Source organism: Nannospalax galili, unplaced genomic scaffold (assembly GCF_000622305.1).
Source record: "Nannospalax galili isolate Female #2095 unplaced genomic scaffold, S.galili_v1.0 scaffold158, whole genome shotgun sequence".
NCBI classification, from domain to species: Eukaryota; Metazoa; Chordata; class Mammalia; order Rodentia; family Spalacidae; genus Nannospalax; species Nannospalax galili.
Window position 1 is genome coordinate 4,462,609 of NW_008345290.1, and position 24,203 is coordinate 4,486,811.

The 24,203-nt window shown below is 45.0% G+C and overlaps 1 protein-coding gene across 1 annotated transcript in view; it reads right to left on the reverse strand.

The window, feature by feature from the left end:
* Positions 1 to 898: 898 nt before the first annotated feature.
* The window catches only part of Gsdme (gasdermin E), a 55,536-nt gene continuing 32,231 nt past the window's right edge, over positions 899 to 24,203 (reverse strand). The window contains exons 4-10 of the mRNA XM_008841487.2: positions 22,312 to 22,483; positions 19,877 to 19,997; positions 14,555 to 14,719; positions 12,766 to 12,893; positions 11,063 to 11,264; positions 8,487 to 8,560; positions 899 to 1,586 (exon numbers count right to left, since the gene is read on the reverse strand). Coding sequence (XP_008839709.1) covers positions 1,353 to 1,586; positions 8,487 to 8,560; positions 11,063 to 11,264; positions 12,766 to 12,893; positions 14,555 to 14,719; positions 19,877 to 19,997; positions 22,312 to 22,483 — 1,096 coding nt within the window. The 3' untranslated portion in view covers positions 899 to 1,352. The remainder of the gene's footprint in view (positions 1,587 to 8,486; positions 8,561 to 11,062; positions 11,265 to 12,765; positions 12,894 to 14,554; positions 14,720 to 19,876; positions 19,998 to 22,311; positions 22,484 to 24,203) is intronic.

Consider the following 24,203-nt stretch of genomic DNA (forward strand, 5'->3'; position numbering starts at 1 on the left):
AGTCAGGGTCTCACTAAATCCAAAGCTTTCTGATTGGCCGGACTGGCAGGCCAGTGAGCCCCAAGAATCTGTCTCTGCCTTCCAGTGCTGAGATTACAAGTGTACTTATCATGCCTGACTTTTTTAGGTGGGGCTAGTGATCCAAACTCAGATTCTCATGTTTATACAGCAAGCACTTTCCCACTGAGCCATCTCTCCAGTCCTCTTTATAATCACTTTAAGTTTTTCAATCCACAGGAGCCATGCTGGGTTTCTTAGGAACTTTCAACGTGCGTTTCCATGCATGTACATGTATATATTTTTCTACCTGTAGATTCATATTACACATTCTGATTAACTTGTTCTTTATATTAGTTTCAGAAAACTAGACAAGGTACATGGTGCCACCAACTTGGCACAACTACACACACTGGCATTTTCCTTTCTGATTTGTGTATGAGTTTATTATATTTGGATGGTTGCTGATGTGCACCTTTATATCCCCCCATATCATAGGCAGTTGCATAAGGCTGGGTCTCATTTTTAATAGAGATGATTGCTTTATTTCTTTTTTGTTACTCCTTTGTAATCTGAAGGGACTATGTGAGTGGTGGTGAAAAAGAAGACATGGTAAGATGCTTCTCAGCTGCTGCTGCTCATGCCCAGAGGCGTCCAATCCCAGATGGATGAGAACAGATGCTGTTGATGGAACCAGGAGCCCTGGAGAGGCTCTCCAAGCTGGTTGTAACAGGACATCAAACCAGAATAAATAGAAAACTATACGTACATAGTTCAGAATTTCTTTTGATAGAAAATGCAGCATGTGACAAATTCCCAGAATGCATTGGAACTGTTGTAGACAGAGTGTGTTCATCAGAGTATGACAAAGTCACATAAAATACACAGAGCTAAACCCACATGCTAGGGGACTGGAATTAGATGGTTTTTAATAAAATTTTGCTTCATATACTCAAATAGCATTTACAGTTCATTTTTCAGGGGTCAAGTAATGTACAGAATGTCCACAATGTCACCTCTTGTGTGAAGAGAAGTTGATTTCCTATGGCATTCACAAGTGAATTTTGGATTTTTCTATAATAAATGAGTAGAGAATATAAGTGGTAGATAGGTCCATTATAGAACAGGTCTAGGTGACTCCTTTAGCAACTCAGGTGCTGGAATCTACCTTGGATGTCGATGATCACTGTTTATCATCAGCACAGTAGGCCTCTGATGAAAATAAAAGGGTTTACAGTGCTTCGGAGTTCACTGAGCAACTTTTAACAGGCTTAGGATCCAAATTCCAAAGTATTTCCTCAATCTGAAAAGCACCCAGCATTGGCCAGTAGCCTTATTTCTAATGAATGGAGACATTACTCATGTTCTCTGCCTAGAGCGCAGAGCCCACTTAAGGTAATCTGAAGAATTAGCAGCAGGATGTGAGAGTCCTTCGGGATGGTGGCTCTCACAGATGACTGCAGTCTCTCCAGGGTGATGTTGGCGAAGGCAAACAAGCACTGAACAATCTCAAACCTCTCTGGGTCTCCCAGAGGAGACAAGATGGGGTCTTCAAGGTCAGATACTCCGTCATCTGACAGAGCATGGAGCTGAAATGAAAAACAAATTAACTGCAAAATATCAGAAAGTCCACATAGTTAGATACTATACTTTTAGATAGTTACAAAGGGAAACTGATTTATTAAATTACTCCCAATGGTCAGGGAAACCATTAAGACGTAACAAGATACTTATTCCATGCCAAGACTTCGGCCTTATTTTATCTGATTTGTCTGGCTGAACTCCAGTAGGTTAAAAGAATATGCCTTTCTTATAGGCCCAGATGGAGGGTTCATCTGGTCTTATGGATAAAATTTGTATACCTTTATAGGATACATTATGGTGATTCAATACATGTATATAATCTGTAATAAGTCAGGGTAATAAGCATTTTTATCTCCATACATTTGTATTGAAATTTTCACACTTTGTTTAAAAAAGATCCAGAAGTAATCTGTGTTTTGGTGCCCCTTACTGAACTTGATCCACTTTCCCACTGCTCCTCTGAGTCTAATTGTTAAGATTCTGTTCTGCTCTCCCAGGACATTGACTTGATTTCCACAGATGGGTGAGAATATGTGGTGTTTGCCCTTCTCTATCCAGCTTGTTTCATTTAACATACTGAACACTTAAGTTCCATCCACATTTCCCAATAGCAGTTTCATTTTTATGACTGACTAATAGTCACTATATATATGCCATGTCCTTTAGCTTTTCCTCTACTAAAGGACTAAAATATTTCATATTTTAGCTCTATGAATACTGCCACAATAAACGTGAGTACAAGCACATTTTTGGTATGGCAGTTTCATACCTTTGGGTATACCTGGTAGCATTCAGTAATTGCAGTAACTTTTGGATTTCCCAATAGCAGTTTCATTTTTATGACTGACTAATAGTCACTATATATGCCATGTCCTTTAGCTTTTCCTCTACTAAAGGACTAAAATATTTCATATTTTAGCTCTATGAATACTGCCACAATAAACGTGAGTACAAGCACATTTTTGGTATGGCAGTTTCATACCTTTGGGTATACCTGGTAGCATTCAGTAATTGCAGTAACTTTTGGTGTTTTAAGGAACCACCATACTGTTTTTTGTAATGGCTGTGTTAATTTACATTCTGAACAATAAATAAGAGTTCCTGTTTCTCCGTATCCTCACTTGCATTTGTTCTTTTTAGTCTTTTTGATGATCACCATTTTAATGAGGATGAAGTGATACCTCCTGCTTTTAATTTGCATTTCCATGATGATCCTGGAGACTGCGCATTTGTTCATGTAACTTGTTCACTGTTTGTGTGTCTTTTGAGAAGTGTCTGTTGAGGTTCTTCAGTCTACTTTGTAATTAGATTGCTTTTATGGTTACAGCCTTTCGAGGTCCTCATGTCTTAGATGAATCCTTGTTGGAAGAGTATTATGAAAATGCCTTCTCGTATGTGATATTTTGGTGTGTTATTGAATTGGTACTAACTTACTGAAAATGTTTGCATGTGAGTCTAATTTTCTTCTGGTGTATTCTGTGGTTGCAGCAGGAGATTAGGATATTACTGGCAACATAAAGTGTTTTGTAGAGTTCCTTCCATTTCAATTTCCAAATTTAAACAGCATTGAAATTAGCAGTTAAGTGTTTTTATGGAATTCACCAGTAAAGCCACCAGGTCCTAGGCTATCTTTAGATGGGAAATTTTAATTATTGCTTCTATCTCATTACTCATTATTGGTCTGCTTAGATTTTCTATTTCACATTGTTCATAAATATATCTGTTCTAGATTTTTCAGTTTTGTAGCCATATAGTTGATCTACTTGTATCTTGTAATCCTTTGTGTTTTTGTGATCATATGTGAAATATCATTTCATCTGTTTTATTTGAATCTTTACTTTTCCCCTCCATTGGCTGATCCCCCTAATTTTCTAATCGTTCGTCAGTTTTGTTGACTAACATTTTGATTGACATTTTTGTTTCCCTTTCAAAATAGCAGTTGTTTCCTTGATCTTTTGTGGGGTTATTGGTTATTGGGTTTTTGCTTTGTTTTGTTTTTCAGTTTGATTTTATGCTCTGAATTTTTCCTTCTGCGGATTTTGGGTTTGGCTTGTACTTGCTTTTCTAAGTCCTTGAGTTGCAGCAATAGGTGTTAAGACCTTTATATGTTCTGGTATATGCGGTTATTGCTGTAAGCTTCTCAGTATTGACTTTGCCATATATCATGGATTTTGTTATGTTTTCATTTTTGTTTCTAAAATTTCCATTCTAATTTCTTTAGTTACCTATTAGCACTTAGGAACATGTATTTTTGTAATTTCTGTTCTTCTTTTTCGTGTGTGTGTGTGTGCGTGTGTGTGTGTGGTCTGAAAAGATACATAAGATTTTAGTTTTTAAAATGGTATGGAACCTTATTTGTGGCCTAGCATATGCTCTATCCTGAGCATTCCAAGTGCTGTTGAGAAGAATGTGTTCTCTGCTTCTGTTGGATGAAATACCCCATAACTGCTCAACTCAGTTGCTCTAGAGCATGAGTCTACTCAGGTGTTCCTTTGATTTGTGTCTAGATGAACCGCCTGCAGTGTAAAGTGGTCTCTCAACTATAATTGTATTAGTCTCTCTCTGCTTTGTTTTCACACTTCGTCATATTTAAGTATTTGAATTGTAATATGGATGCATATATTTGCAATTCTGTATCTGGTTTCTGAATTGATCAGTCTTAAGAACGTATAGTGGCTGCATTTTATTCTGCAGTTTTTTTATTGAAAAATCTACTTTATCTAATATGAGTGTGGCTACTCCTGCTTGATTTTGGAGTCCATTGGGTACTCTATCTTTTTCTAGCCCTTCACATTTAGTCTATGTGTATTACTGCTAGTGAAGTGAGTCATATTTCTGTAAGCAGAATATAGGTGAGTCTGGTTGGTTGGCTGTCTGGCTGTCTGTGTTGATTTGTGAATTTAATTCATTTAAATTCAAGGTCATTGTTAGTTGTATTTTGCTTGTTTTGCATGATTTTTGTTCATTTCCACCTCTCACTTATTTTTGTGATTGGATTATTTCTTGTCATACTGAGGCTTAGTACTGTTCTTTCTCTTTTACCAGTTTTTCTAATGAGGTTTATATTTGTGTTCTTTGATAATGGCAGCTAATCTTTCTAGAGTTGCATTTATTCCCCTAAGTATTCATTATAGGGCTGATCTGCTTATCTGAGACCAATTTTATTGTCTCCCTCAGTTTTGAAAGATAGGTAGGGTACTGTGGTTGGCAGTTATTTCTTTCAATATTTAGAATATATCATGCCATTTTCCTAAGTCCACTGGGCATTCCTAGGGTGACTTTTCCTTTTTCTGTTTCTAGGATTCTTTTGTCTTGTACTTTCAATATTTTGACTGTTACATACCCTGGTGAAAGTCTTATTTTATGAGTTTTTTAAGCTTCTTGTGTGTAGATATCCATATCTCTTTAACGATTTGGGAATTTTTCAGCTGTTATTTCATAAGACTGATTTTTACATGCTTTCTCTTCTTATTCCTCAGCTGGAATTCCCATGATGCAAATGTTTATTCACTTAATGTTATCCCAAATGGCTTATAACTTTTCTTCACTCCCCCTAGCCCCAAATCTTACTGGATTAATTCAAAAGTTCCAAAATGTTTTTTCTTCTCCTCTAATCTTGTGGAAGCTTCATATGCTTTATTTCACTGATTATAGATTTTAGCTCCAGAATTTCTTTTTTAAAAATCCCTAGGTCTAAATTTCTTTTTCTCATTTCTTTGTGTTTGTGTATATTCTCACATTCTCTTAGATCTCATTAAGTTTCCTTGGGATCATTATTTTAAGCTCTTCAGACTTCACATTGAGATCTGTTTTTAGACAGCTGCTGTTCCTTTTGGAGCTAGCTTGTTTTCTGTTTACTTTCATTGATGTCTATGCATCTGGTATAACATCCAGTTTTTGGAAACACTTGTACGAATTTGGTTGGTTGGTTGGTTGGTTGGTTGGTTGGTTGGTTGGTTGGATAGATGTCATTTGGATAGGTGCTCTGGCTTTAGTTATACATGAGCTCCAAAATGTAGCCTCTATGTGATTTCTTTGGTTCATGTCAGCAGTGTCTAGGAGGACCTCAAATGCAGATGTTCATTAAGGTCACATTATGACTTTGCAGTGAGCATAGGCTTCCAAGAGTGTATATTCAGCCGCTACAGACTCAGTGATGTGAGATGTAGAGGACTATCCCTATGACCCTCAGGGTAAGCATGAATGACATGAAGAGTTGTGAGAGATACCTGGGTCTGGAGCACTAGCACCTACAGCTCTAGAGCCACAGGATGGGACCAGTCCTTGCCCAGACCCTGCCAGATAAACACGGGTGGTACTTTGGTTACCATGGGATTTGAGGTTTTGAAACACAAAGACCTTCCCGAATCCATGGGCATGGCTAAAGTTACTGGGGCTTTGAAGTACTGCTAGCCACTTTTGTGGAAGTGTGGGATCCAGACCTTCTCCAGGTCCCAAGGGATAAACACAAGCTTTACTCAGCTAGTGCTGAGCACTGAGCAGCTGTGACCCAAAATGAACCATGTAAGAAGACCTGCTCCCTGGGTTTTCCAGGGCACATATGCAAACAATGTTCAGGCTGATGGCTGGCATCCATGCTCCTGGAGGTGGAGGGCATGGGGCAGAACTTCCTCACACCCTGCTGACTCAGGGTGGGTGGGTGGCTTGCAGGCTTGGAGCTTTGGTATCTGAGGTCCTGTGGCTACCAAATACAAGTAGAAATAAACGTAGGTCATGCAGAGTAAGCAATGGTGAGGCTAAAGCTTGTAGCATTGTCATAAGGCTCAGAATCACAGATGTGATTCCAAATTCAACCTTGAGTGGTACTGAGGCCTTTTGCACCATAGGCAGGAGAATTTCCCTAGTTCCCGCTGTGGGTGGATACAGGTGTCATTGATGGTTGGGACCTTGACAGCTGTTTTCCTGGGGCTGCTTTTCTAGCTCCTGGTGGACAGATGGCAGGTTAAGCCAGGGCTTTGTGACAGTAGCCACAGTCCCAGGTGATGTGAGGTTTGGGAGAGAGGTGCACGCATCGTAGATCCACCATTTTTTTAGAGTTCCAGTCACTTTTCTGCTAATCCTGAGAGTTCTCCCTCCAAATACAGTTTCTCCTTCACTGCACTGGCACTCTGTGGCACTCAAACATATGCAAGGCAACTCTGGTCATCCAGCTCCTGTTGTCTTTTAAGTTAAATGCTGGTATTAGAGCCTTGTATATTTAAGGGGCTCCTTAAGTGTAATACTGTCATTTAATTATGCTTCCTGCTTCAGGAACCTCTTTCCTTGCTTTCCTTTTACCTAGAATATTTTCCAGATTTCTTTGTTGATCCTAACTTATCTCCTTACTCATGGCAAATGTGTTCGTATACTTAGTACTGCCCACCCCCCAAACCTTCCAAGAAGCCTCTTTCAGTTACTTGGCTCTCACCTGGGGATGCAGGTAGATTTTATGCCTTCTAAGTAAATCACTTTAAGAAGCACATAATACTCAGATTCCTGCAGGAGACTGGCTGCCTTAAAAAAGAACTACAGGAACTCTGAAGAGATTACTTGAGGGCACCTAGGAAGATCTTTTTAAAACACATGACTTGTCTATGTTAAGCAGCCTCCAAAAGACAGGTGAAGGCCATTACAGCCAGGCAGTACAGTGGAAAAGCAGAATTCTGTCCATTCTGGAACTCCCAAGTTTGCCATGTCTACTCATGAAACACCAGCGGAGGTCAGAACCAAGAGCTGACGGCAAGGAAGATGCTGAGTGAGGTTATTAGGGGATGAGCTGGCTCCCTTGGCAGGAGTTTGTACTCCATGTACTTCCTGAATGCAGCTAATGAGTCTCTAAATGCTAGGAAGCAGACTTGGTAAGTGCTGAGCATTCAGTTGCTGCAAGAGGGAGCAGAGCTCTGAAAAGCTGCTTTGGTCATCATTGCATACAGTTAGGACATTTACATAGAGTCTATAATCAAACTACGGCAGCAGCCATCACCTTCAGCTGGTCCAGGACACACTGGCACATTTTCAAGTAATTGAGTATCCCCTGGGCATGGACTCTTCATTCTGAATAGTGTCTGGTCAGCTGTCTGGAGAAGTGCTGTGCTGACTCGGTTTCTAATGTCGCTTCATGAAGAATGGCATCCAAGCCACCAACTGTGTGATTCAATCAGTGTTCCCAGAGGACATGTATAGCACAGGTCCTCTCCAGGCAATATATGTGGTATCAGCTTCCCCAGTCAGAGCTAAGCTTTGAGCTGTGATCCTTTTGAACAACAGCAGGCCTTAAACCTACACCAGACTTTAAAAATAAGTAACCAGGATGTCTTGCATCTCTGCCTTAGCAACACCTGTAGAAGCTGCCTTGGGTGGTTTTGGACAGCCTGTTGTTGGTTCCCCCTATTAATGGTCAAGTCTGTAACTTGACAGCTTAACCTGACTTGGGCTACCCTTATTACCTACCACTTGCTCTTACAAGGGCTGGAGCACAAAGCTAGTGATATTTCTAAAAGACGATGGAAGAAGCTATGTCTCCCCAAGACGAAGCAGGCCTGAGTGCTTCTTGGCAAGTATGACACAACGTAGATTCAAACCAGTCTATACAGAACTGCCATGGCCAGCAACATGGTGTTTAGATCTCACAGCACCAAGCCATGGCCAAGATACTTCAAACATGAGCAAAGCCTGCGATTTGGAAACTACAGACCAGGCTGCTGGCTCTGCTGGCCAGTGTTTAGAACAAACCTTTTGCTCTGGGCCTCAGTCCTTCCACAGCACACTCGTGCTAATGACAACACTTGCTTAGACTCTCTTGGGTTATAGATAATAAACTAGAGGTGTTTTACCAGCTGGTTGGCATCTATCCGTCATCCCCTCCATCCCTACCACCCCAGCATCCCATCTGGAAATTTCCTTACCAAGTGGCACAGCATAGGAATAATGTGGAGTTTACAACAGGTACCCAGGAGAGCTGTGGCATTATCTGGCATTTCTGTAGAAAACATGTCACAATCACTGTCAAAATAAGTTCATGGAAACCTGTAATCTCAGCATTTGAGAGGCTGAGGCAGAAGAATCACAAGTGTGAAGCTGGCCTGAGCTATATAGTGAGACTTTCAATAAGAAAAAAGACATTTAACCCTAGATGGTGCCCAGTTTATATTTCACTACCTCTTGCCACTGCTGGTCAGGAAGTAAATGTGTGATCACATTTGAAAGCAATGTTGGGGGTTCTGTGGCAGGATCACCCCAGCAATCCAGTCACCAGAGGATATTCCTTGACATTGAATTTGCCGGTCAGGAAGGACATGGGCTCAGAAAAGTAAATGAGCACAGAAAAGCTGTAACAGCACTGAACTTCCTCCAGATAACCAAGCTGTAGCTTTTGTTTTTTTATATTCTGAGACGTTCTCGCCATTATAGCTCAGGCTGCCTTGAACTTGCAGTGATCTTCCTACCTCTAGAGTTATAGTCATCAGGGCTCCACCCAGCTGTAGCTGTGGATATGCTTCTGTGACTTGTCTCCATTTGACTCACCATAGGTATTTGGGGGCATCTGTCAGAGCACTGCACACACAAAGGGCTCCACCCATGGTACCAGTCACTTTGGAAAGGAAAGCACAGGACTAATCAGAGGCACGCAGCTGGAGCAGTGCCACCAGTGGCAGGAGTCAATGCAGAGTTGTGTGTGTCGGGTCCTGCCAACCCCATGAGGAAAGGAAAGCCAAGTCTGTGCTATTCAAGACAATATTAAATACCTACGAGACTAAAATGGATATGCTCCTAAAATGACCCTAAATCCTCAGGACACAACCTTTGAACTAAGTTACCTGGATAGGACTGCTCGTGACTTCACTGTCACCTGCATCTTCTCCCTCTATTAAGGACAGTGTCACTGAGGCTATAAGCCAGAAAGGCCAACAGAACACAGTGGTCTCCAAGAGGAAAGGCTGCTGGGAGAAGGGGCCACCCTGGAAATGATCCTGCCAGAGGACCTGAGCACAACGTCTGAACGGGTCATGCACCTGCCAACCTCTGAGAAGTCTGTGGGTTCCCAAAGAGGCAGGCCCTCACCCCACTCCAAGATGAGGATGGAAAGAGCACAGAGCCTAGAAGGGCATGTGGCATCGGCCAAGCGCTGCCAGGCCTATGCTTCTGCCCCTTCACCTTCCAGGGGCTCCTGCATCCCTCTCATTCCTGGAGAAGCTTGGCTCCATTTGCTCATCTAGCACTGTGAGCACAGCACACAGCCCCTTCCGTGGCAGCTCACACTGCTACCTGATGCCTGTTCTGGGCCAGACGTGCTTGCCCTCCCCTGACTGGGCCTGAAACACAGTAGAAGACTGTCCAGGGCCTGAAGCAGAATTGTCTGTTTACAAACAAGGTATTCAGAGCTGGGACTTGTTCACAGTCACACATAGGCAGAGCAAGTTTTTCTAGGAGACGGGAGGACTGCGATGCTGACAGCAGCCAAGCACAATGAAGTCAGGGCCCAAGAGGAGGCCCCTGTTCCAGTGCTTTCCCTAGATCTTAGGAGGGAAGGCCATACTATCTAGGAGGAGGTGGCCAACACAAGGGCTCCCTTAGAACATTAAGGAAAGCTTTAAACCAGCCAGCCTACTGGGGCTGCCATAATGAGATCACAGCTCAGACAGAGCAGGCTTGGTGTAGGTGCTGGCTGCAAAGACTGGGCAATATGGAGGCTTTCCCAGCCTCTGCACCCCCAGCTCGGAAACAGTAAGTTCCATCTTGTTCACCCTGTGTGCCACCTGTGTACTCAGCTACAGAGAAGCTGAAGTTGTGTTGACATCAGAGGGAACAGAATATGGTACAGTCACAAGGTCAGCCCTGGGCTGCTGTGGGTAAAGTATTTCAAGAAGTAATAGGGTATGTGAGGAAAAGGCCACTCAGCAAGCTGAAGGAGTCTGGGCTGTGGATGAGCCCCTGACAGAAAGCCCAAACTCAAGCATTTCCACTGATGTTAACATGGGATGAGCCTCTAGCTTGCATCTGGTCCCAGTCAACCAGTCCAAGCCTTTGTCTGATTCAGAGCAGGCCACAGGGCATGTATCCATCAGCATATCAGGTGAGCACATTCTCTGATTCATTTTTCAACACTGCCTCTGCCTCTGTAGTGCTGGGAGGAAGCCCGAATGCATTAGGAACTCTGTGACTCACTTGTATACCTCGGAGGGAAGCTGGACCTAGGCGGCTCAGTTGGTTAGCCACAGCTTCCTCATGAACTATATTTTGGAGATAACTTCCAGTGACGAGAGATCATAGGGAGGTCCACCTTGAGCCTCTAAGAGTAGAGGAGGCTCAAGGTGGCCAGAAAGGCCTGCTTTATGTCCAAGACCATCCAATTTCCACCTCTTACTCTCTCTTGACTGGAAAGGAGAGACCTGTACCAAACCTTCCACAATCATCATTCCTTTGTACATAGTTTCCAAATGACGGTGGCCACTTCCCTATTCTCTTCATCTTGGCTCCATACCTGCCAGTGCACTGACCAGGAAGTAGGCTGCTGTAAAGAGCTTCTGGTTGCTGACCCCATCCTGAGGACCGGGACGCTCACTCAGTACCCTGCATCCTACTAGCTGCAGAAAGGTCGTGAGGTCTTGCTGCTGACTGACTGTCAGCTCCTCCAATGCCCGTGCAGCCTGTGGGGACCAGAGACCACTGGCCACATCATCACACTGCAGGACAGGAAAAGAAAAGAAAGAGGAGAATGGTGAAGCCAGAAGCCAAGCAGGCAGAACTCAAGAGAGCCTCTGCCCTACCCCCATCCTCCTAGGATGCTCCATGTGCTTCATCAACACTGAGCCCTTCTCTGTATTTTGAAGATACCCACAAGTTTCAGCTTCCTCTTAAGGACACAATAAGGTGAACCTTGCCCAAGTACTATCCTTCCACAAAGAGGAAGGAGGCACACAGAAAATGTTGGGCAGAACCTTCCAGACCAAGTCAGTGCCTTGGGTTTTTTTTACTAGACACCAGGAATAAGTAATGACATATCAAACTGATAAGGGACATAAAAGCACTATCCTTTTCTGGTTCTCACACTAAAGAGAGCACATCCACAGCCAGTCCTGGCCAGCTTCATTCATCCCCGCCTGTAAGCCAGTACACCCCCTGGGCCCTGGGCCAGCTGCACTCCATCTGCACCCCTGTGCCCATCCATTACCCACCACCAGGCAGATGCTCCACCAGTCTGTGCTCTCTCCACAGGACCAGCTTGACATTTTCCTCTAGAAAGGAGCCATTTTAGGAAGTGAAAGTCGCTGGCTTTTGAAACATTTGTGTTTTCCCTGAGTTAAGCCAAAAGGCAAAGTTGGACTCTTTGGGCAACCATAGTTCTATCACAGGTAACTAAGCTCTTTTAGCACAAGTTTGCTTCAAGAGGGAAAAATATGCAAAAAGGCAGAAAAACAAAACTACAATGAAGAACATATTTCCAAACTTCAGCCTCATTAAGTACCAAAATCTGGGCTGACCAAGAGTGGGCAGCTGGCGTGTCCCTCAAAATTCTTTTGCTGCAAAACAGAAAGGAATAAGCTTATGTGTGTTCTGAATAGGAAAGATTGATGAGCTCTGTCACATAGCAGTAGTGGCCCAAAGCCCCTGTCTACCTGCAGTCTCAGAACAATGCCTTATGTAGAATGTGTCTCTGCAGGTATAATTAAGGTAAGGGTCTCAAGATAAAGATGACCCCATAGCCAATGGTGAAGATCCTTAAAGAGTAAAGGAGAAACCAGCACACAGAGGAAGGCAGGGTAGAGATGGGAGAGATGCCGCCATAAGCCAAGGAATGCCAGAAGCTACCAGAAAATGCAGGCAACAAGGATTCTCTCCTAGATCTTCCAAAGGGAATGTGGCCCTGCTGATGCAATTCTAACTTCTGCCCTCCAGGTCTGTAAGAGAATACATTTCTGATATTTTTAAGTGCCAAGTTTCTGGTGATTTGTTGCAGCTTTAAGAAATTCACCCATGCCTCGCCGCCTGATGTCAGCTCCCTTTTTCCGGTTAGAAAAGGAAAGATCTATAACTAAGAAAACAGACAAGTTTTGGAATTAAAAGGAGATGGGAAAACTTAACACAACCCCATGTTATCCCAAAGCCTGTTCTGAGAGGTCTAACCTCTGCACATTTTCAAACCAAACAAGGAGCAAACCCTGCCTGGAGATGGCCCTGCCTCACCACTTGCTCCAGGGCCATGAGTAGCTCCTCGTCGAACAGGATTGCCTGCTGGAGGCGGCACAGTGCTGTTAGCTGCTGCTCCGGCAGCTCCGCAAAGGGCTGGAAGCGCCTCTCCAGGTGCAGGGTGGCTGTGAAGACAGAGCAGAAGTTCACAACCTGCCTCTTACAAGGGTTACCAGTTCCTTCGCAGCAACTCCAGATGCAGGGTCAGTCAGGAACTTGGACGTGGGTACCACACTGTGTGTTTTCAACACCCTGGAAAACTACAATGGGGAAGGAAGGAGGAAAAGGAGAGAGGCCTGACATCTCAGGCCTGGCTTTTCTCTGATGATGGTAATAATAATAATAATTATTAATAATAATAATAATAATTAAGTCTAACCAATTAGTTCCTGGAAAAGCTGTTTAGGCTTCTCTTTGGCATGATTTCTATAGAAGTATGTTCTCAAGGCCAAATCACTAAACATAAGCCATATAGATCTCAAAAATACACTCTTTCCTGCCTCTTTTTGAAATATATTGCAGATTTGGCACCATCTCATATTTGGTGCATTTTCATAGCAAACGGCTCTACCAAGTCCCTCTCACATGTGTTCAAGATGACCGAGCATGGTGTCTACTCAGCTGTGCTGCACACATTCCCTACAGGAGACCAGGGGACCTCTCCCTTCAATCCTCTTTCTCCTAAAGGCTTCTAGCAAATTATGCTGGTGGAGATTTGGAAAAAAAAAAAAAATCATCGAGAGCTTTCCTACAGAGGGCTGCATATTGATGCAGAAAACCTTGTCCTCTGCTGATGGCCAATTCTAGAAAACAATTGCCAGAAGCCTCACAGATCAGATGCATAACTCTCGACTCACTTCAGAAACTCCTCTGGAACACACCTAGCTCTACACCAGTCCCTGCCTCCAAAGAACCATTCTGGTTAGCCTAGAATCTGGGTGCTCAAAAACCAGGCCAGCCCCCACCCTACTGCTGACCCTTCCTGCCTCCATCAGGCAACCCAGCAAAGGATAGCTGGCTCACAGCTCCGAACAGCGGGAAGAAGCAGCGGCCTCCACGTCCCTGCAGTGCAGTCCCAGGTATGACCAAAATCCATAAAATAGAAGCCAAAAGTCCAATCAGCTCTTGTCTCAAGGGAAAGATCTACTTTAACCCTGGGTCTCCATCACCTTGTCCCCCAACACTGACATTCTGTGACAGAAATAATATCCTGTGGCCTGTGACTCACCTAAGCCCCACGGAGGAATCTATTTCCTTTGCAAGGCTAAGTATCCTCTGAACCATTGCTGACTCTTTTTCCTAAGCTCTTACCTCATCATTTGTTTCTCCTTTCCTGCCATGAGGAGCAGAAAGAACTGTCGTGGGCAGTTCAGGGATATGGTCCCTCTGCCCTCTGTGGCACCAGCAGGCTCTAGCCACATGGGTAAGGAGCCTCTGAGAGGGCATTTCCAATGCTGACAAAGCACTGCTTGTGGTACACTGAAGCCCAGAAAGTAATGAAACTGATGTAGAAATTGGGTTCTCTATCTCTGCTCATCACTGGCCAGTCTTCACAGTCAAAAGCATTCTGTGGTCGCAGTGAAAGACAACTGCCAGGTGCCTGACCACTCCACTCCTCAGCCTCCCACCTCAACCTACCTAGGGGCTCTCTTTCCCTCTCTTCAAATAACAGCACCTAAGACCTGGCCGTCCTTAATATCCAAGGGGACCTTGAAGGCCACATCACCTCCTGGGGGACAGAGCCCACTTCTCTACCCATTAGCTATACCCACACTGCCAGTAATACCTTGTTTTAAAACATGTAGTGGTCCATCCTGGGACGACATCTCATGTTCCCCATCAGGCATGTCCAGAAATACAAACTCTCGGTTGGCCATGGGGTTCAGGTAGACAGAGTCCTCTCTCTTCTCATGCTCAAAGCCCCCGTGTTTCCCTTGGAGGAGGCAGAATTCTGTAGTGGAGAGAAAAGGCCATACCAGGCATGGGTCAGCATAGCCCAGGCACATCTCAGACTGGCCTTTACCTAACTCAGGCTTGAGTGGAAGGCACACGGAAAGGTTTCTGTTTCCTTGTTTTGCACCTCTTTATTTTCTGAGGCAGAGTCTCACTCTGCAGCTCAGGTTGGCCTCAAACCTCAGCTCCTTTCTGCCTAGGTTGCCCATTGCTGGGATTACATGCGTGCACAACCATACCCGGTCACCTGAGCATTTCATGCCAGGTCTGCTGAAGAGTAGAGTGTGTGCTGGATGGCTTTAGTGTCAACTTGACACACCTTGTCAATGGAGGGAGCCTCTATTGGTGAATTGCCTCCATTGGACCGGCCTGTGGCTATGTCTGTGGGGCATCTTCTTGATTATTGAGTGATATGGGAGGGCCAGCCCACTGTGGGTGGTGCCACCCCTGGAAAAGTGAGAAAGCAGGTTGAGCAGGGACCAGTGGAGCAAGCCAGTAAGCAGGGTTCCTCCATGGCCTGTGCTTCAGCTCCTGCCTCCACGTTCCTGCCCTTAGTTCCTACCTTGGACTCCCTCAGTGATGAACTGTGACCCAGGAGATGTAAGCCAAATAAACACTTTCCTCTCCAAGTTGGTATTGGTCAGAATGTTTTGTCACAGCAATGGAGAGACAAATTAGAACAGAGTGCTGACGAAATAGCCCTGTATCACAGCAAGCTTAGCAGGGCCTGTGGGCTCGGCTTCCTGTCTGTGTCCCTGATCCTCAGAGATGAGGCACCTTTCCTTGAGGGTCTGCTACCTGCCTCAGAGGAGGGTCAGAAAATCCCCTCTAGGGTTCTGTCCCCCATCATTTCCTCAAATTCCATCACTGTAAAATATTTTGGGGTCTCATATACTAATGGTAAAAGAGAACCGGAGAAGGGTTCTTGGATGAAGCAAGGCCCAAAGCCACCAAACTGTTCAGCAGAAGTTCTCTGGGCCAAGACACACCCCAGATAGGAGGAGCAGCCAGCACTGGGGCACAGGGCTGGAGTATGATGGGAGTGTTTCCAGATAGTGGGGGAACTTTTTGAAGATAGTAGACTAGTGGTATGGTAACAAAAGAGCAGGCTGGGGACACATGCTGGGCTGAGCTCATTCAGGGGACAGAGGCAGCTACAGAGGACATTTGAGCAGGTGAGTGAAATGATTAAATTGTGACTTAAAACCCTCACTGGTAGCTTCACTGCTGGGATGGAAGAGAAGGCCCCTAAGCGTGGTGGGTGGGAAGCAGGGAGGTGCAGCAGTCATACCAGGAGCCCTAGAGAGAGGCCTGGGACTTAGGGCAGGTGGGAACAGCTATACCACCAGGGGCAGTGAATCTGAGTTCCCATTGAAAGGACAAGCAAATACCCACTGTGCATAAGTGCAAAGTCTGAGTTCCAATGATAAAGGATGCTTCTGATTGGGAAACCATTATAGAAGCCAGAGTCTCACAACTGCTGAGGACACAGAGGGTTGGGTCAGCTTCTCAAAGATCACTGGACACCAGGGTAACCCTGTCAGTGGAAACAGGGGCAGATACCTCCTAAGGGGCCTTCTGGCTCCTCCAGGTTTGTTTATGAGGCTGAATTAGAACACTCTGTGGAGAGTGACAGAAACCACAGATGTGCAAGAAAGGGGGTTAAAGCAATGCTGGTCTGTGGTTGTGGGCCCTTTGCACAGTGTGCAAAGGTGGGAGCTCAGCAAAGGGAAAGGGCCAGGGCAAGGGAAATGAGCCCAACATAGGGTCCACAGGGTACCTCTTCCAGTTCTTCTCAGCAGGGAAGAGGGGAAAAAGCCAGCAAGCATAAAAAGGTTTGAAATAAAAATGTGAAGGGAGCCACACCATAGGCTCCACACCCCTCCCCCTCCCCACCAAGGAAAAAGAAGCCCCAGGAATGACAGGCCAGCCCAGTGAGCTGCAGGCAGACTGGCAGGTAGGAGCTGCTTGCCTGGCTTCCCACCACCAAGGATCATGGAATGCTACTCACTTGTAAAAAAGAAAACCTGTCTTTTGCAACATGCATGAATCTAGAGAACATTAAGCCCCAGACACCAAAAGACAAACACTGTATGCTCACATTTATATGTAAAATCCAGACTAGTGAAACTCACTGATGCAGAGACTAAAACTGATTATCAGGGCCTGAGAGGTAGAAGAAATGGGGAGACACTGGCTGAAAGGCCCAAAGTTTCAGTTACAAGTAAGTTTGGAGGAATCTAATATAAGGAATGGTGACAGTAGTTGATACTGTTTCCAGGAAAACAAATGTGTATGTTAAAATGAATGTTAGGGTTCAAACAGTGCAATTGGGAGCACTCGGGATGAGAAATAAAAGAACCCCACCTGAATAAGAGACACAAGCTGACCAGATCAGAGAAGGACGGGGCTCTGGGAAAAACAACAGAGCTGGTCTTGGCAGGCTCCGGCTGACTGACCCCCAAGGGACACACACAAGCCACGGTTGCCTTTTCACATAGTCTTGTGTCTGATTGCCACAGACTAAACTGAGAGCAGGACAGACTGTGGAGAGCCTTCACCTATTTCAGGAAGGGGCCACCTGGGCTGTCCATGGACAAGGAATTAGAGGTAACTGAGGAACACAGCAGCTGGACCTTGGTAGCAGTGTTTCCTCAAAGTCAGAATGATCTTTGGCCGTTGGACATTCCTTGAAGCTGAAGTCAGATTGTTCCTACTATATCAGAAACTAAAGCATTCACCCTCACAAGTGTACTGACAAAGTTCTGCATCATCAAAACACCTGATGTCACTTGCAGCATCATGGATTTGACACCCCCTTCCTGTTTGGGGGAATTGTGGGAAGAAATGCCTTCAGTGAAAGATCTATTCCACCATGATTTGGGATAGAAAAGGATTGGGGGGGGGTGTCACCTTACCTCATGCATATTCAACCCACTTCATAAATACTCAGAAAACTTCTCATGCTCACAACACAGAGCCCACTAGCCCCCTCAGCCCTGAGGTAGCCCACTCCCATCTTGCTTAGCTCTTGACTTAATTCATTCCTGCAGGAAAACAAGAACTGAGAGATCCCTGCAACATCAACAACAAGACTGTTGTTACCTCACTTGGAATCAACCTAAATGCCCAGCAAGAGATGAATGGATGAAGAAAACATGACACAGTTACATAAAGAAAAATTCCTCAGCCATTGGAAAGATGAAATCCTAGTATTTAGGACAACATGGATGAACCTGAAAGATACTATCTATGCTGAATAAAATAAGCCAGACATAGAAAGCCAGTCACATGGTCATGTGAAATCCAAAAGTGAAGCAAGAACAGCAGAAACACAAATCAATTTAATAAAAAAATCTTAAAAGTCTCAACTAAAAATATTATATTATTTATTCGAAATTTTCTAAGATTATGGGTCCCAAATGTAAACCCCCCACACACATACATGCACACACAAATGCTAACTATGTGAAGTGTTGGTTGGATTAGTCGACATGGTTATGGTAATCACAATGTATGTGATAAAAATCACATTGTTCTCCTGGAATATTGACACTGCTTGACAGCTGCACTCAGTAAAGCAGGGAAACATGATACAGCACCTTTTCTGCCCCCAGTCTACCTGAAAGGATCCTCAAGGCATTTGCACTGGGCTGGACCAAACAGGCACAGCAACAGCACTGCCTACCACACATAGGTACTGGGGACAGCCATCACCTTTGCTGTGCAGTTTGTTGGGAGACAGAGAGTTACCATCAGCTAGCCTCAGTCATTCAAAAAGAAATAGGCAGTGCATGTAGCTCAGACCTGTGATTCTAGTACTTGGAGGTAGGGACAGAGCGATCAGGAGTTCAGAGACATAGTCAGTTCAAAGCCAGCCTGGGTTACATGACAATGAAATTATAATAATTATAATAATGCTGCTTCCTGAAACTCTGCAAGTTGAGAACTAGGTCCCTGAGGGATGTAGGTCACCATCCCAGTGTGCCGGATATTCCAGGCATCCCTCACCAGTTCTTGACCAGTTTCTTAAAACCAACACATTCTCTTTATGTCACCCCAGGCAAATCATCTCAACTCCCCAAAGTGCAGGCTCCTCATCTGCAAGATGATCCTGGGGGTAAGGGAGGCTCAGCAATTTTGTTTGATGCTCATACAGATCCTCAAATGCCCATGGACTTGCTGACAGTCTCACTAGGACACTCAGTACGTGATCTCTTTCCTACCTTTGCAGCAGATGGCATGTCTGGTGGGTTTGCCTCACAGAATGCTCACTCCTTACCATGTGCATGGCACTCCATTATCTATGGCAAAGATCAAACTGAACAAGAGCACACAGAATTACAACTACCTGCACCTGCTCATCAGCCAGCCTCAGGACTGTCACACCAGGCCTGTGTCTTTATGCCCACCCCAACCCCATGCATTCTGTCATACTCTTTTGGAAGCAAACCATAGACATACCACATTCACCTGTGAAATTTCAGTAGTAACTTCCAGCAGACAACTTTATAAACCAAACCATATATCATCATCCTACTCAGAAAGGTTAATAACAACAGTTTGTGGTGTTAAATTTACTCATTTTTGCTCCCAAGAAGTGGCCAGGCAGTATTTTGGGGCTCAGTGCGACCTGACCTCTTCTCTTTTGGAAGGGGCCTTGAGCATATAAGATGAGCAGTAGGAAAGGACAGACTTATTGTCTCCTAACAATCACAATAACTTGCTTGTGACTCATAGAGTGAGGTCAGGCTGCAGTCGGGCCTTATGCTGGGGAGGGAGGATGGAACCACAATGAGGATAAAACTGACAGCTAAGTTGGCTGGTCATCAGTGACCACTGTGCTCTGCACTTCTTGGGCCTCAATCAGTCAGTCTTCACTGAGGCCCTATCAGGGACCCTCTTTCCCCTTCCAAGCTCAGCAAAACTCAGCAGCTTCAAAGGAGGTCTGTCTGGTTGTAGAGCCCACATTCTTCCATAGCCACAGTGACCCTGGGGAGTACAAGTCGTTGCTCCTGACTTCCCTCACCCAACTCTTCAGTACCACCCACTGCCCAGGGTCCAGGTCATATGATGCTCTGACACGCCTCTGCTATCTCCCCCTCTCTTCTCTACAAGGGCATGCTTCACGGGCAGCCTCAGGAGTAGGACTCACCGAACTGGCCACCCTGTTTCACATACAGCTCAATGATACCGCAGGCGATGGTGGTGGCAGCTGGGATCTCCAGCACTAAGTTGGTGTCCTTGATGACAGACCCATCCTCCATTGCTGACACCTGTGGGCAAGAGCACACACCCATGTGCACTCCCTCTCTGGCTTTTTCCTGCCACCCCTGTGTCCAACCTCCTAAGCCTGATGGGAAAGGGTCCACAGAGCTGAGGAGGCAGGAGGAGCCAGTGGGCTCTGGTGTCTGGTGGCAAGAGTAAGATGTCAGGGCATGGGATTAGAAGTCATACCACAGAACTGTTTCAGCAACAATGTAGCATGGCAGTGGTCTCATGGTGTTCTGATTAGTAGAACCAAAAATTTCTTATCCCCTAGTGACATCATAGGTGCTATAACACGGTAACACAATGGTGTGTTGCTGGTAAACTGCTCCCCTGCGCTATCTTGAAAGAATAGAGCCTACAGTCACAGTCAGCACAGAACACCTAATAATACTAAATGACTATGCTGTTGCTTGTGTGTTTACTAGACAACATTTTTATCATGATTTTAGAGTATATTTGTAACTTGGAAAAGAAGAGAGGGAGGGAGGAAAAAAGGAGATAAGAAGGAAGGGAGGAAGGAAGAGAGGCCAGGAGGAAGAGAGGAAAGAATGAAAAACTCTGTAGATGTTTGGCACAAGGATTTTTGTTGTTTTTACATCCATGGTTGGTTAAATTTGAATGCAGGTTGTGTTTAGCTGGGAACAGCCTCATGTGTCTCAGGTTGATGGCATCCATCAGTTGCTTCATGAGGTTCTGAGGAATGACTGGCTTTGGTGATCTAGGCCCGTGTAAATCCCTCTGTGATGTTTTCTCAGCAACAAAATTACCTAGTGATGCATAACTTAGAACATAGGATGGATAACTCAGGACATAGTTTAATGATGCGTGACTGCAAATAAGATCAATTCCTAATTGTCTTCATTGATGTTAAAGAAACAACTTTGAAATCCTAATAAAAATTCCAAACAAGATCAAAGCTGGGCTGGGAGATCCTCTCTGAACTGCCCTTCAGACTCCTGTGGCTAGTGCTCTGTGCAGCAGACAAAACCAGGAAGAGAGGGTAGGGGGAGAGGCTAGGGGCGGGCTGCATGGAGGAGAGGAAGATAGGTGGGAAAGGCTGAGGTGTCAGGCAGGAAAGAGCCCTTCCCACATACCCTGGGGATAGGAAATTGGGATCTATTTATTAGGCAAACATTGGAGACAACATACTTTAGCAATTTGCTCCTGGTCAAAATCTTTGAGTGAAGAAGCAGCAGCTGGTTTCTAATTGCCAGGGGCCAGGACTGTCATGGGTGGTGGCTATAGTCAAAAGTGTCCACAGAGCCAACTAAAGCCACCTCCCATCAAGTACCCCTCTCCCCACTGCTAGCTCACTCTCTTGCTTACCCTCAGCAGCTCCAGCTCCATACCTACATCCATATCTCTTTCCAAATACAACCTTCTTAGGTCCTCTAGAAAAAGCCAGTGTTACCAAGAAGGAAACCACTAAGAAGATTTTAGGCCCTGTGGCTAGCTGGAGGCAAAGCAGTTTAAGACTGATGGCTTCCTACTCCACTGATGTTTAGAATCTGCTCCAGGGTTAGCTTGGCAGGGCTGGGTATAATTTAATCTGGAAGAGACTGTTTGTAGAAGATGATAGATAGATGATGATAGATAGATAGACAGACAGACAGACAGACAGACAGACAGACAGACAGACAGACAGATAGATAGATAGATAGATAGATAGATAGATAGATAGATGATAGAGATATATAAATGATAGATAGATAATCAGTTGATAGATGATAGATACATAGATCTTTACCTGCCCTAACTTAGTCATCAAAGGATTTGGGATGGCTGACTCCAAAGCAATCACTTGAAAAGCTTTGGGTCCAAGATGCTCTAAGGATTTTCTTTTGCTGGCCTGGCTGGTGCTCAACTGGACAATATCCCTTTGAAGAAGCATCCTTTTCCCATAGGGGACAGTTCCTGGCCCAGGCCCAGCCGGCCACAAGAGTTCTATTGTCATGGCTTGAAAAATGGACATGGCCCAAGTGATCTGGTGAGACCCAGCCCTGAAGCATCTTCTCCTGCCTTGCGGAAAATCTGAAGAAATACTGGAGACACCAACACCTTGAGCAGAAAGCCTGACCGAGGAGAAGCTACTTTCTGGGATGGAGGGGGCTCAAAACATCCTCAATATCCCACAGAGACGAGGCCACATACATTAAAGTTTTTAGTTACTCCAGCCAGTGAGGTCTTGTTTATTAGAACCAGCTTGAGCTCTATTTCTAACTCTCTCTTTTAAGTCACCACAGGAGGGCCCCTGGCAAAAGGTCTCCAGGTTGGGGTTGGACAGGCTGAGTCCTGAGCTCACCCTCCTGGGTGTCGCACCTGCACAGTCTTGGTCTGGATCCCCACCATGCCTCCACACTTCTCCTCAATCTGCACATGCTCAGAGATCACACACTTGCTCGTGGTCACGATCTTCTGTATCAGCACACACAGGACCTCGTTCTTCCTCTCCAGCACCTGCTGCAGCACTGGGTTATTCAGATTAATTGTTCTGAAAAAGAAAAACAGTCATGAGTGACCTAGTGCCTTGGGAGAGACTGAGGCAGGGAACATTCTGTCATCTTGTTTGGCTGAAAGCTGAGGAGGGAATCACCAGGGTTTCCTGGTGATTAAAGAGGGGGCAATGAACTGGCTCAGCAAACTTCCCTAAGTTACTCCATTTTGTTCAGAGCCATTTCAGCAGCAACTTTGCTCCACACCGAAAGGAAAAGGGGGGCAACCTTGGGCCTTGGAAAATTGCCCTCGCCATGAATCATGGAATGTGATAATTCCAGACATACATTTTTACTAACCAGCTTGTTTTGCTTCTGTAACCCGCTTGGTGTCTTGGGTCGCCTTGACACAGGGCATAAGACCACCCTTGTTATCCTGTTATTGTATGACCACCTGGAAGTCATTTACCCTGACTGTCTTATTTTACTTATTATGGCTAAAGCAGTTGGCTAGTTTTAAGGTCACAAAGTTGATTGCCAAGTTATATGACTGTATCACTTGTCTGTATAATGATTGGTTGTTGATTAATAGAGTCAAAATTCTGCTATGTTGTACAAACCTGATTGGTTCACAAGTGTCCTGTTTGAATAATATTTCTGTAATCCTATAAAAACTCTGACCCAACTAGCCGACAGCCCGGCCGGTCGAAAATTAAAATTTACCTTGCTACTTTTCTTAAAGTGGTGTTGGTGATTTTTTTACGAACTCTGTCCTATAACAGGCAATTCATCTAGGAAGGCCTCAGTCAAACTTTCCTGAGGTCTTCAGACCAGCTGAGAGGATCGGCTGAACACTGGAAGAAGGAGACTCTCAAACAGCTGCACTGGTTTCAATGAAAAACAAAGAAAAAGCAACCAAGCAAGTACCAACCATCGGCCTGAGACAGCCTGACCCCTAAGCACAGGGTCACTTTGATGAGCGAGTCACTAGCTTCTCACAGGGGAGAGGTCCAGGTAAAAGAGCAAGCTGTGAAGTGAGCTCACGTTGGGACTTAGGAGGGCTTCTTAACCCACGTGAGGGGAGAGGAGAGAGTGCAACCTCCCAGCAGGGGTTATAGCACATTCCAGACAGAAGTGCATTTGGCACCACTGCCCCAGGCCACCAAGCAAGGACCTCATGGTTCCCCAAGCTGAGCCACTTAAACTTCTGTTAGTGGCTTCCATTTCAAGGTTAGGCCACAGTTCTACCTACAGGAAATGACTTGATAAAAGCTGATAATGAAATATGCTCCTGGGGAGCTCTGTCAGTGCCATGTCTGCAAAAGGGCAAGAAAAGAACCCAATCTGGCCAGAGTCAACATGGGAAGAAAAGGCTCATCCTCAGTTACTGAGGAAGTCCAAGTTAGTCACCTGCTATGCTCATCCCTCCCTGTCCACAAAAGGGCAGGTGGTCCATCCCAGTACACTTAGGGTGACCAGACTTCAAGAAGAATCCCTGAAGTGGACAGACTAGCTAGGCTGAACCTGTCTCAATGTAATAATCAGCCCAGGGTAGAAACGTGACCCACAGATGAACAGACACAAAACATGCCATATCCACACCATGGGAAAACTGCCTACTCTAGAAAGGAGTCGGGTTCCAATACGTGCCACAACGTGGATGAACTGTAATCGTGATAAGCAACGTAAGCCACTCATAAAAGGACAAACATCATATGGGCCACATACATGACATATCTAGAATGGCCAATTCACAGTGATAGTAAGAGGACTGGAGTA